The sequence below is a fragment of the Carassius auratus genome, chromosome 41, assembly GCF_003368295.1.
Source record: "Carassius auratus strain Wakin chromosome 41, ASM336829v1, whole genome shotgun sequence".
Lineage (NCBI taxonomy): Eukaryota > Metazoa > Chordata > Actinopteri > Cypriniformes > Cyprinidae > Carassius > Carassius auratus.
Window position 1 is genome coordinate 18,805,602 of NC_039283.1, and position 12,854 is coordinate 18,818,455.

The window sequence follows — 12,854 nt, forward strand, 5'->3', positions numbered from 1 at the left end:
CAAGAATTCTTTCATCCTACTGAGCTGCAGAGGTTTTCGGTCATTGGAGGGATTGTTTGGTTTGGCAGTAGAGTCTTTAAAACTGCTTTGAATCCAATTGTGATGCTGGCGTTCACACACGCTCTCTTTATTATAAAATTGGCATAGAAACTCACTCTCCCTGCCGGTCTTACTGTGGTCCCCAAAGGCCTTTTTAAGTTGAATCTGAAATAAGGCGAATGGGAAGGGTACAGAATTTTACAGAATACATTTCTAAATATTATATTGGTCTATAAGAAACAAAAAAAGGTGGCCGATGTTTTTCCAAGATAGCTATTGAATCAGAAGTCAACTGATTCGTGATAATGAAATAATGACTACTGTGTGGTGAACTTGCATGTTTAAAATGAAGGTTATTAAACTCTTTCTTTTTCTCTCATTCTCTCTTCAGGATCACCTATAAAACACTTTATAGGCAGGTGGTGAAAATGGACTATCGTAGGAGGTATCAGTGCTGTCGTGGCTTTTATGAGAGCAGAAATAAATGTGTTCGTGAGTATTAAATTGACATTTGACCTCTAATGGTTTTGAATGGTTTGTTTTTGTATTTTTCATCTCCCTGTTTTTATTTTTCCCTTCCTGCTCTATGTGTGTGTGTGTGTGTGTGTGTGTGTAGCACGTTGCACTAAGGAGTGTGTCCATGGCCGCTGTGTAGCACCTGATCGCTGCCAATGTGAGAGCGGCTGGCGTGGAGAAGACTGTTCCAGCTGTGAGTAAAGCGCCACACTTTCTCTCCAAAACGACCAAAAAGTGCAGCATTTAAAAGCATTATAAGTGCAAAAGTTGACATGAGCCGTTTTAAAAAACTGGGAACTTCTTTGCTTTCTTTGAAGATAAGTGTTTTATGCTAAATTTTAATTGCATAATGCTTTGTAACAAGCTATGTTAAAAATGAATCCAAGATGGTGGACAGAGGAAGAGTTATGTCGATTGTATGAAGTAAACTTAGAAAATGATCCAATACCTGAAACTGCACACAGAGAGACATTTCACTAGTGAGTGTTCTCGCTTCATGTGTTATCATCTGTGCATGTTTTTATTGGGCCCCATTTTCTCCCTTTTCTTTTCCCTCTTGTTTTCTTTTCCCCCTCTCCTCTCTCTGAATCTGTTCTCTCCTTAAATCTTTTCCTTTTCTTTCTTTTAGTATGTGCATGAATTATCAAAATAAAAATAGAGTTGGCTCAAGGTTTCTAAAGCATCTCCATTTTTCTCTGATTTTGCACATTTCTCCACATACAAATTTTTGTACTTTAAGTATTTGAATGTAAACTAATTTCAGTTAGTTGCCAATGCAACATTTTTCATATAATACTCTATAATACTCAAACTTTAAATAGACAAAAATAAATAAATAAATAAATAAATAAAAAGCTTTTAATGAAACTAAATTACTAAACAACTCATGACCTTCTGCAGCTCTGTGGAGATACACTGACTGTCTAATACATGACCGTCCAGTGTTTACTGTAGGATCCTGGTCTGAAATACTAATATGATTTAAAAAACTGTGGTTTCAGAAGAGTACAATGCCTTACAGGCTCCTAAGCGGAGTTTACATAAATGTGTTGGATACTCAAGGCTCTAGCTCTAGGTAGAAGACCCTTCTCTCTAATTTGTCCTGCTTTTTGTTTGGTTGGACTGTGAAACCCCATTATTAGCACGCATTGGCAGGAGGAGGCTTGACACTTCCTGAAGGCCTGTGTGTCGGGAGGTTTGTGGGAAATTAGAGAGGTTTGAGGTTTTAAATACACATTTCTCCCACTCTGTCCTGAAAGACGATGGCCAAGCTCTATCAAACTGCTATACAACCTCTTGTCTGTTTAAAATTATACAAATAAGATCACTATTATAAAGTAATTATACAAAACAGCCTGCAGAATAAACTAAAAACTAAAGGGCATGCTGCACAAAGCAAAAACAGCATTTTGATTTGAATGTCCATAATGGTCTGCGTTTTTGCATTTAAAAGAGATTCATGGCTAACTATTTAAGGATGGGCTTCTGGGAAATTGCCTTTTTAGATTAGACCTTTAACCTAACAACAGCTTTTTAAAAAAGACATTCAATATCTGCTGGAAACGTGCTGTTTGCTAAAACTACTTATATTTGATTCACTTTCATCTTCAGACAATATAAACATTTGACTCGCATGGAGAAAGAGAGTGAAAATTATCTGCTTCATATTCACTGTTTATAATATTCCATCACAAGTTTGTCATTTCAGATGATGCTGATTTATCCTGATGGACTTTAGGTCAGAGGTGCTTGGGAACAGAAAATTGAACTTGTAATGTAGTTCATGGAAGCAGCCTTGAGTTGAAAATCAATCAAGTTCTGAAGCTTTCTCTTGTCTGTTTAAAGTGGTATGAATTTGCTTTTAGAACTATGTGAGCTCAGCTGGTGAGCTCCAGTTTCTTAAAGCCTGACATGTGAACGCGGGGTGCTGGAATCAGTGTGTCAGACCCCAGGACACTAAGTCTCTGTCCTAAAGTAGAAGATATTGTGGAATAAAACTTTCGCAAACAGTCTGCAGAATATATAAAAACTAAAACAAAAATTTCAGAAAACAGTGACGTCATTCGCTTGTGTATTGCATGTTAATTCTATAGGTTCAGTATGTGAGCAGTCGCGTAGTGTTTCTTTTCATACTGATATCGCCAACTACTGGCCTGGCATACATAATACAGCGATTTTAGTCTTTTTAGCAGATCAGTGGGGGATTGTTTTGACAAAATTATCAGCTGTAGGCAGAATGTTTCTGAAACACGAAAATTAAAACACATTCCTGTTTGTGGTACATTGTTGTTGTGTATTGTATGCTTACAATGATTTCTGAAGGATCATGTGACACTTAAAACTGGAGTAATGGCTGCTGAAAATTCATCTTTGCCAGCACAGGAATTAATACAATTTTAAAATATATTAAAACAGAAAACAGATATATTAAATTGTAAATTTTATGACCCCAATCATTTTAATGGTAGTAAAAAATAAAAATAAAAAATTAATACATATAATTTTTATACTTTATGTGTTCTCCTATCAAAACAGAAAGAAACAATTGGAATGCAGAAGTTAACTAGTATCGTAGAAGCCAATTGAGCTCAGAACCTCACTGATTAAGGATCTTTTTGAGTTCCTTGACATGCTCTGCACGAGTGTGTGTTTCTGTGATGGATTCCTCTTCTTAACCCCTAAAGGGTATGTGTCATCACTTTAGGTTGTGTCATGACCGAAATCCAATCCCTGTGTGAGCGCTGGCCTGAGCTCACTCTGAGGTCCGGCCAAACTCCATCTGTAAAATTTCCCATTTGAAACTCATCCCTTCTGTTGAGCTCCATACAAATTCTCTGGTCAATCACGCTGTCAATTTGTTATGCTCTAAATGCCAGGGATGCTCAAGAGAAACTGAAGAAATCCCTTAGCGCTGATTTACTAAAATGACCAAACACAGTCAGACCAACTTAAGACAATATGAAAACCAGTGTAATCCAAAGAAAAGCTTCATGTAAATGCATCTGAACAGACTTTATATGTGTGGTTTGATTTCTCTGATTTAGCTAAATTTGTGTTTGTGTTTAGCATGTAATGCCCAGCATTGGGGTCCAGGCTGCAGGCAGCGCTGTGAGTGCCAGAACGGGGGACAGTGTGATGTTATTAAAGGAAACTGTCAATGCCCAGCCGGATACACTGGGGAACACTGCCAGGTACAGCCACAACCACCAGCAGCCTCTTATTTGAGATTGATGTGGTAGCATGTAAATGACATGCTTTTATTCAAATAAAATATAATATGTCTAGATGAAGTATACATTCAAAACTTCACATTACTGTGTGATTTGGGAGATTATATTAAAAAAAAGCTTTAGTTCAGATATATTACAGATTACTGTATATTCAAAATAATTTTTTTTAACTCAGCATATTTTCCTTCCTGTCAGGACCCCTGTCCTGCAAAGTCATTCGGTCAGGGCTGTCTGGAGCAGTGCCGGTGTGGAACAGGAGGATTCTGCAATAAAACCACTGGAGAATGTGTGTGCAGAAATGGATTTACTGGAACTCTGTGAGTGATTTCTTACTGCTCTCTGTATATTATCGAAGGAATTCAAATGATAAATTTACTTTTGTCACATATGCCTCTGTATATTTTTACATACCTCACATTATTCTTATTTTAAAGATTTTTTAAATATTATTTATATGCCATTATAGTATTTATCAGATTTTTGAAATGTATTTTAATGTAATTCTCATTTAAGTATTATGTACTTATTCCATTTTATTAGTTTTTCATTTGTTCGATTTCTGTTTAGTTTGAATTCAGTTTTCCAGATCTCCATTTAGCGCTTCATCGTAAATGTATGTAGTTTTTTACATTTAGATATTTTTCAAGTTTATTCCAGTTACTGAAAGTGTTTTTTGGTTAACAATAACAACACTGTTACTATAACAAATCTACTATTTTGTTTAGTGACCAAGAACGTGTGTATCTGAAATCTTCCTTAATCATTTTACTCAATAATGTTTTCCAGTGTTACATTTTCACAGTCCTAAAACATTACCATTGTTTGTCCAGGTTTGAATTGAATTTTGAATCCGATTTTCACTGTGCACCTCACTACTGTATTTGGTGGAACATGTCTCTGTTGCTCAGGTGCGAGGAGCCGTGCATGAGGCCGAGCCGATGTCCTGTACGCTGCCCGTGTCAGAATGGAGGCATCTGCCAGGGGAGAGGGGTGTGTGTGTGTCCACCTGGCTGGATGGTGAGAAATCTGTGTACTAGTTGTGTTTTTGTTTTGTTTTTATTCTTTGTTGAAAGTCCATTTTTATCCCCTCTCTCGTTTCAGGGTGCAGTGTGCACTGAGAGGTGTCCACCGGGCCGGTTTGGTCCAAACTGTGCTAAAGAATGTTTGTGTCATAATGGAGGCCACTGTGATCCAGAAAAAGGCCAATGTCAGTGTGATGCAGGTTACACTGGAGAAAGGTCTGCATCATTTTAATATCTGAATTTTGCATTATTTTTTCCCTACAATCTGCAGTCCTGTCAGAAAAGATGTGACACTTGTTTTGGGGTCACAACAACCCAGTTAAAATCTATGTGCTAAATGACCACTTACTGGTTTCTAGTTGGCCATTCAAAGTACTTGTTAGGTATGGATTTGTAGCTCAAAAAAATCTTTAAAAAAGCCTCTGATAATTATTTGAGCATCATGGTTATACTGTATGATTGTCTCTTGTGAAGGTGTAACGAGGAGTGTCCAGTGGGCACGTACGGTGTGGACTGTAAGGGTGTGTGTGACTGTGCTAACGGAGCACGGTGCTATAACATCCACGGTGGGTGTCTGTGTGAGCCAGGGTTCAAGGGTCCACGCTGCGATCACAGGATGTGTCCTGATGGGACCTACGGCATGCACTGCGAACACCCCTGCCTCTGCAACTCACAAAACACTCTCAGGTGTGCTGTGTGCTTCAGTGTCTCTTAAGCCCCTTTCACACTGCACATCGGACCCGTTATATTGCCGGAACATTGCCGGGTCGCCTTCTGTGTGAAAGCAACCACATCCCGGGATTGATTCCGCCATTGAACCCGGGGACCTAGTAACATTGCCGGGTTCGACCCAGGACGAGCGCTGTGTGAACAAAAGCCAGATCTAATGCCATGTCGAAGTGATGACGCGCGTTATCGCACGACTCTTTTACCGGCTGTTTTGAAGAAAGATCAACGTTCGCGACAAAAAAAATATGTGCAAACTGTAATGAAGCAGAGATCAGTTAGTTCCTCACTTTCCGCGCTGACGCCGAGATCGTTTGCTTGCTTCAGCGAAAGTATAACGTGCCTAACGTTTTTGACTCGTACATTACACGTCACGCCCTGATGTCACGTGTCGTTACGGGATCTTTACGGGTTGTGTGTGAAAGCACGCATATATCCCGGGTAATCACTGACAGTGTGAAAGTGCAAAATTTAGCGACCCGAGGAACAATTGCCTGAACACTTTACCCGTGTATTTGCCGGAATGGCAGTGTGAAAGGGGCTTTACTGATGATCACTAACTTTGATTTGCTACAGAATTTAATGTTTTTATTTTAACTGTATTTTTTGTAATTTTGTTATATTTACTATATAGCAATTGTTTCATTTTTTTTATTAAAGTTACAATTTCAGAATAATTATTGAATAATTTCATTGAATAATTTTAGTGAACAACAACAACACTGCTGAGAACAAAGACAAACTATTTGTGTTGACCAATTAGTTCTATTAATCAAACCGATAATTCTATTGGCCAAATGCCGTTTGATAACAAAAATGATCAGCTTGAGTCATTTTCCCACGTCTTACTATATGTATTGATTGTGTCGTGGATGTTACAGTTGTCATCCTCTGAAGGGGGAGTGTACCTGTCAGCCTGGGTGGGCGGGGCTATACTGTAATGAAACCTGTGCTCGTGGTTACTATGGCAGTGGTTGCTTGGAGCCCTGCCTCTGTGTGAATGGAGGGGTGTGTGACACGGTGACGGGCGAGTGCCACTGTACGCCCGGATACACGGTGAATGGACAGACACAATCAAAAACCAAATAACTTCCTCAATACCACGTAATATTCCACATTAATATTTCTGTGTGTGTGTAGGGACTACACTGCGAGAAGCTTTGTGAGGATGGCTTCTATGGGAAGGGCTGCTTGTCTCCCTGTACCTGTGTAAACTCTATAGCCTGCTCTCCAATCGATGGAACATGTTTCTGTAAAGAAGGTAAGTTCTGGGACACATTAAAAGAAAGAATGAACTAATTATTTCAAGATTGAAATACTCAGTCAATGAATCCAGAGCATCAGTAAGCAAGGAATGAACAGACAAACTGTAGCGGACAATGCTATAAAATACTGTTTACTAATGCCCTTTCCAGTGTCACCCCAACAGTGTTTTTGTGTGGGTGTGTTTAGGGTGGAGAGGACTTGACTGTTCTATTGCATGTTCAGAGGGCACATGGGGTGCTGGCTGCAACTTTACATGTCAGTGTGCAAATGGAGCATCCTGCCACCCTGCTGATGGTTCTTGCAAGTGCACCGCAGGGTGGAGAGGAGCTTCCTGTGACGAGCCCTGTCCAGTAAGTCTTTCTCATACAGTGCACATGTGTTCGATTTATAATAACCAGTTCATAGATACAGGCCATTCATCTTCAGTCACACTTTTTCCTCCTGTGAACTGAATGTGACATCTGTGTTGTTGTCTGTTCAGCACATATGTCTCCTAAATCATCTGCAGTAATTTGACACTACCACCATCAGCAAAAGTGATCAACCTGATGAAGAATGCATAAAGCTCTTTTGCTTAGAGTACATGTTGCACGGCCGACATTCAAATTAAAGTAGTAATTACGTTAGAGCTGTATAATCTCACTGGGCAGAGTCAGAGTTACTTGATTGTTCTGAATCAATATTTCCATTCTGGAATAAACAGATCGGGACATTCGGTCCGGACTGTCAACACAGATGTGATTGTCTGCATGATGAAGGATGTGAGAGTGTTACAGGCCAGTGTCTGTGTTTACCAGGCTGGACAGGTACGACTTCATTTCCATTTGTATGGCTTATATACCACCTAATAATTAATATGCAAAAACAGTATGCAGTGATAAATGCTTAAAGCAGTAGCAGCTTCTGGCTGATCAAATAATGAGTGAAGCAAGTGATGTTAAAAATCATAATTGATCATCAGTCACTCAGGAAATAGAAGGATAAGCCAAGTGCATTGCATTATGGTATACAGTATTATGTGCAGTATGCACCGGTCTAAATTGGCAAATGCAGCATGTCAAGTTTGCATGCTTACATAAAATGTCAGTACTGTAATTTGTTTACATATTGCATCCTACAAAAATATTATGAGTATGTAGAGTGCCACTGTTTGCATATTTAATTATTCCTCTCTATTGATATCACCCATAATGGAATGTAGATCTTTATTTTATATTATATTAATCCCCTAATTTCTGTTGAGATAGACTTGATTTATATGTTTGGTACCCTAGCGGTGCACATGCACATATAATAATAGTAATTTTGAAATCTCTACAGTATGTACACCAGTCAGAGAATCATAAAAAAATATCTGCGACCCAAAAAGTTTTATAGCAGTTTTTATAGAAGATGCATTAAATATATTAGAATATTAAGACAAGAAGAAGTGTGAAAATGGTTTACAACATAAGGCATTAGACCTCTAATAGCACATGACAGTTTAGGCAACTCATCCAATTTCTTCCGCAGGTCTGCGCTGCACACAGCAGTGTCCAGAGGGAACATGGGGCCTTCAGTGCAACCAGACCTGCTCCTGCCTCAACGGTGCCACCTGTCAGCCACATACAGGAACCTGCCTGTGCAAACCCGGATTCTGGGGAGATCAGTGTCAACAAAGTGAGTTTATATGTACCTGTGCATCCATCGGCATCTCTGAGGGCTCTGGTTTAAACAGTGCTCTCTTTTTTTCTTTGTAGTGTGCAGTGCTGGAATGTTTGGAGAGAGGTGCAGCCGTCAGTGTCCACCATGTGTACATGCCTCCTCCTGTCATCACATAACAGGCAATTGTTTGTGTCTGCCTGGATATACTGGACACCTGTGTGAACAAGGTTAGATACAAACACAAACAAACTTATTCGGTCATGTAAAAAAAAAAGCCATTATTTATTCACCCTTGTGTCATTTCTAGCAGTTATTTTCCATACAATGAATGTTTATAGTGGCCACAATTTTCAAGGGCCAAAAAACACTAAAACCACCATAAAAGTTGTCTAAGTCAGTATTTACTGAAAATTAACAGCATACAAGTTTGGTGAGTAAATAATGACAGAATTTTCATTTTTGTGTGAATTCTATTTAAACCTGTAACGTCCATAGCAGCAAATTGTCTACAGTATAATCCTCTATTTTAAGGCTTGTATAAATCATTTAACTGCTGTTTTTGTTGGATCTCTAGCCTGCCCCATCGGTCGATATGGACGCCATTGTAGCAATGTGTGCAGGTGCACCAACAATGCTACATGTCATCACCAGGATGGTTTGTGCCTCTGTCCCGCCGGATGGACCGGACCAGACTGCTCTTTATGTGAGTTTTCTCGTCTATGAGATACTATTTGATTTCACTGGCTTTATTTGCATATGTTATGCAAAGTGACATCAGATCCTACGTTTCGTTTTCTGAGAGATATATCAAAATTAAGTTAGGTAAAACAAGAAAAATGTCGGCCAATGCAGTTAGAAAAAAAAATGTTTTTTTTTTCTTTTGAATAAAGTTGATTTTTATTACCCCACTATTTACTGATATTTAACCTCAATTAAGTTTCATGCATTTCTGAGAAAACTAAACATTTTATATCTTAAGTGATTACATCTTGATTGAAGAATGTTTATTTGTACTGGGATTTGTAACAAGACAAAGATACTGAGTAAGAAAAATGAAGTTCAATATTAAAGTGCCCCATTATTCCTAAAGTTCCTAAGATATATTAGTAAAAAAATATAGTTTTTTTTTTTTTTAGAAAACTAATGTGTTTTTTGACCTTGCATGCATGTAAACCTGTTTTAAGAGACTCATAAAACAATAATAGCAGCCTTAAAATGGAATAATAGGGGCGCTTTAAGAGTTGTTTCTCCTATAAAAGATTGTTCGCCAGATTTCCTGGATGTGGTTTCGGAATAAATAACTCGAATTGTAATTTTCATCTGAAAAATAAATTTGTATTCCTGGATCAGGCTCAATATGTCTGTCACTAATCAAGTTCAAACATTGGCCAAATGTTTGTTTTTGCAGTGTGTCAGACTAAGACGTTCGGCACTAACTGCGCTCAGACTTGCTCATGTCCCCCCAACCATTCCTGCAATCCTCACACTGGAGACTGTGTGTGTGTACCTGGACCAGGCGAGGACTGCAAACCAGGTATTCAAACCTAAAAACCTTCGCTTTTCTGTATGCGGACAGAATGTTAAACACTGAAATGTTAATGTCTGTCAGTGTGTGTAATGTGAATGGCTGGTGTTTTTCAGAGCAAGAGCGGAGTATGATGGTGCCTGTGTCTCCGCCGGAGAAGGACTCGTGGGGTGCGATCGCAGGAATTGTGGTGCTGGTGATTCTGGTTGTACTCCTATTGGCTGTTCTGTTGTTGTATCGGCACAGACAACAGGACAAACAGAGCAACACTCCGGTTGTGTCTTTCTCTTCAACCCGCACTGTCAGTTCAGAGTATGCTGTGCCAGGTATGAGGTTTTGATACTTTCAGAAGTGCCTCAATTAATTTGCACAAATGAAAGACTATGACGAATTGTTATGCTGAAAATCTAATAAATTCATAATCATTTTAATTGGGTATTTCCTTGTTTTTTTGTAGATGTTCTGCACAGCTACCATCACTATTACTCAAACCCGAGTTACCACACGCTTTCTCAGAACAGACCTCCGCTGCCACACCTGCCCAACAACCAGGACCGAGCCATCAAGGTGAGTAATAACATGGGATTATATTTACAATATTATATACAATATACAATTTAATCTCATATTTTCATTCATTCATTTTTATTTCTTTATAAGGCCAATGTCATAATTTAACTATGTTTTACCAAAGCATGTTTTTCTAATGCAGTGGAAATGCAGTTCTATATGAAATTGACTTACATAAGAAATGGATATTCTTTACTTGAACAGTTATTTATGCAATTCGAAACTCTAATAAATCAGTTACCTCTTGTCAACAGCAAGTAAATTAATTTAATGCATATTTAAGTTTTATTATCCATTGTCTCCTTTGGAGCAGAGCAACATATTACACTTAATTAATTATTTGTGCATTGATTTTTTTTTTTTAAGTATGCGACACCAGAATTTTGCACATGTAACAGAAACGACTTCCTTTATGTCTCATGCTTTGACAGAACACCAATAATCAGCTGTTCTGCAGTCTGAAGAACACGGAGAGGGAGAGGAGAGGTCTGTTTGTGGCTGAGACTAATGCAACTCTTCCTCCAGGCTGGAAACACCAGGAGCCACCTAAAGATCCAGGTAATAGATACTGGGAGACATATTCATTGTATGTCCACATTATATTTTTAGTTTGTTCTGTGCTGTGCGGTTGGCCGAGTAAATTGAATGTGGTCTTATTGTGTTTGCAGGGGCTTTTGGCATTAATCGAAGTTACAGCTATAGTGCTACTCTTGGGAAGCACTACAACAAAGGTAGGTACAACCGAGTCCCCACATATTCTTCTTCTATATGTTCTTCTATCTTAGTTGAGTCTAATATGCTGTTGTGATTGCAGAATTGAAAGATTCATGTGTGGCAGTGAGCAGCACTTCTCTGAACAGTGAGAACCCATATGCCACCATCAAAGATCTGCCTGGCCTGCCACCTTGTCCTCCGGAGAGCAGCTACATGGAGATGAAGTCTGCAGTGCCTTGTGAAAGATCCTACACTGAAATCAGCCCACCATTCGTGACGCCCTCCACTCTGTCATGCAGAGGTAGTTTTCTCAAAAGAAATCGGATATTACTCCGTCTGTGCTGAGGGATTTGAGAGTTTTTACAGAAAATATATTTGTATAATATTCTATAGTTTCATTTTACAAAATATTCACCTCTTTTTTTTCTGGGCAAAACATAACTGTCTCAAAAATACATTTATGCAAATATATTTAAAATCTATTTTCTGGGCAGTTTTGCATACTTTGACATGTTTAAAAATTATACAATTTCAATTTTAATTCCGTTTGGGTACATGATAATGATGGCTTTGGAGTGTTGTCTCTGATCGCTGTGTATCGATCGTGTATCACATCTGGTGCATCATTTAAAACATGTTTTTTCACTGTATTTCAGAACACTGTTCCCTTGGCTACGTTGTGGAACAGGAACCTCAGAATCATTATGATCTGCCCATCAACAGTCACATTCCTGGGCATTATGATCTGCCTCCAGTGCGGAGACCACCCTCTCCATCGCCACGAACACTGCCCCACTGATCTCCTTAAAGACTCTGGTTCTTCTCTAAAATCACTGCCAAATACATAGAGTGCTTTACAAACTAAGAAATGAAATCGCGGACACCAGAGATGAACGAATGGATGAACACTACCATCTGCTGGACAACTTTGACATTAAAGGGATACTCCACCACAAATTGGAAATTTGGTCATTAATCACTTACCCCCATGTCATTCCAAATCTGTAAGCTTTGTTCATCTTCGAAACACAATTTAAAATATTTTGGATGAAAACCGGGAGGATTGTTACTGTTCCATTGACTGTAAAATACACTGTCAAGGTCCAAAAAAGTACGAAAGACATCGTCAGAATAGTCCATCTGCAATCAGTGGTTCAATATGAATTTTATAAAGTGACAAGTATACTTTTTTATGCAAAGAAAATAAAAATAAAGACTTTATTCACCAATTTGTCTTTGCATCGCCCTAGCGCCATTTTGGAGAATAGGCTATCTACTGAGCGCAAGAAGCGTAGCTCTTCTGTGTTAGTCTCGCTACACGGATGTGCTGTTTTCATTCAAATCAAAGCATAAATACACATAGAAAATGTATCCTTGTGTCGAGGCTGACACATACCACATACACATAAGAATGCGCTGACACATACTTTTCTTGACCATGACAGTGTAATTTATTTGGCAGTCTATGAGACAGTCACAAGTCTCCCAGCTTTCATCCAAAATATCTTAAATTGTGTTCCGAAGACTAATGAAGCTTTTACCGGTTTGGAACAACATGGGGGTGAGTGATTAATGACAAAATTTTCATTTTGGGGTGGAGTA

At 38.7% G+C, this 12,854-nt stretch overlaps 1 protein-coding gene across 3 annotated transcripts in view; it reads left to right on the forward strand.

Annotated features, from left to right (window-relative positions):
• Window positions 1-12,251, forward strand: part of LOC113059170 (platelet endothelial aggregation receptor 1-like) — a 34,421-nt gene extending 22,170 nt beyond the window's left edge. For all 3 annotated transcript variants that reach the window (XM_026227459.1, XM_026227458.1, XM_026227460.1), the window contains 21 exons: window positions 431-531; window positions 656-748; window positions 3,622-3,746; window positions 3,981-4,102; window positions 4,694-4,802; window positions 4,887-5,023; window positions 5,282-5,494; window positions 6,415-6,589; window positions 6,674-6,794; window positions 6,986-7,149; window positions 7,503-7,605; window positions 8,312-8,458; window positions 8,539-8,670; window positions 9,018-9,146; window positions 9,852-9,977; window positions 10,085-10,294; window positions 10,426-10,535; window positions 10,970-11,096; window positions 11,207-11,269; window positions 11,353-11,553; window positions 11,909-12,251. In XM_026227459.1, coding sequence (XP_026083244.1) covers window positions 431-531; window positions 656-748; window positions 3,622-3,746; window positions 3,981-4,102; window positions 4,694-4,802; window positions 4,887-5,023; window positions 5,282-5,494; window positions 6,415-6,589; window positions 6,674-6,794; window positions 6,986-7,149; window positions 7,503-7,605; window positions 8,312-8,458; window positions 8,539-8,670; window positions 9,018-9,146; window positions 9,852-9,977; window positions 10,085-10,294; window positions 10,426-10,535; window positions 10,970-11,096; window positions 11,207-11,269; window positions 11,353-11,553; window positions 11,909-12,051 — 2,851 coding nt within the window. In that variant the 3' untranslated portion in view covers window positions 12,052-12,251. The remainder of the gene's footprint in view (window positions 1-430; window positions 532-655; window positions 749-3,621; window positions 3,747-3,980; window positions 4,103-4,693; window positions 4,803-4,886; window positions 5,024-5,281; window positions 5,495-6,414; window positions 6,590-6,673; window positions 6,795-6,985; window positions 7,150-7,502; window positions 7,606-8,311; window positions 8,459-8,538; window positions 8,671-9,017; window positions 9,147-9,851; window positions 9,978-10,084; window positions 10,295-10,425; window positions 10,536-10,969; window positions 11,097-11,206; window positions 11,270-11,352; window positions 11,554-11,908) is intronic.
• Window positions 12,252-12,854: the final 603 nt, after the last annotated feature.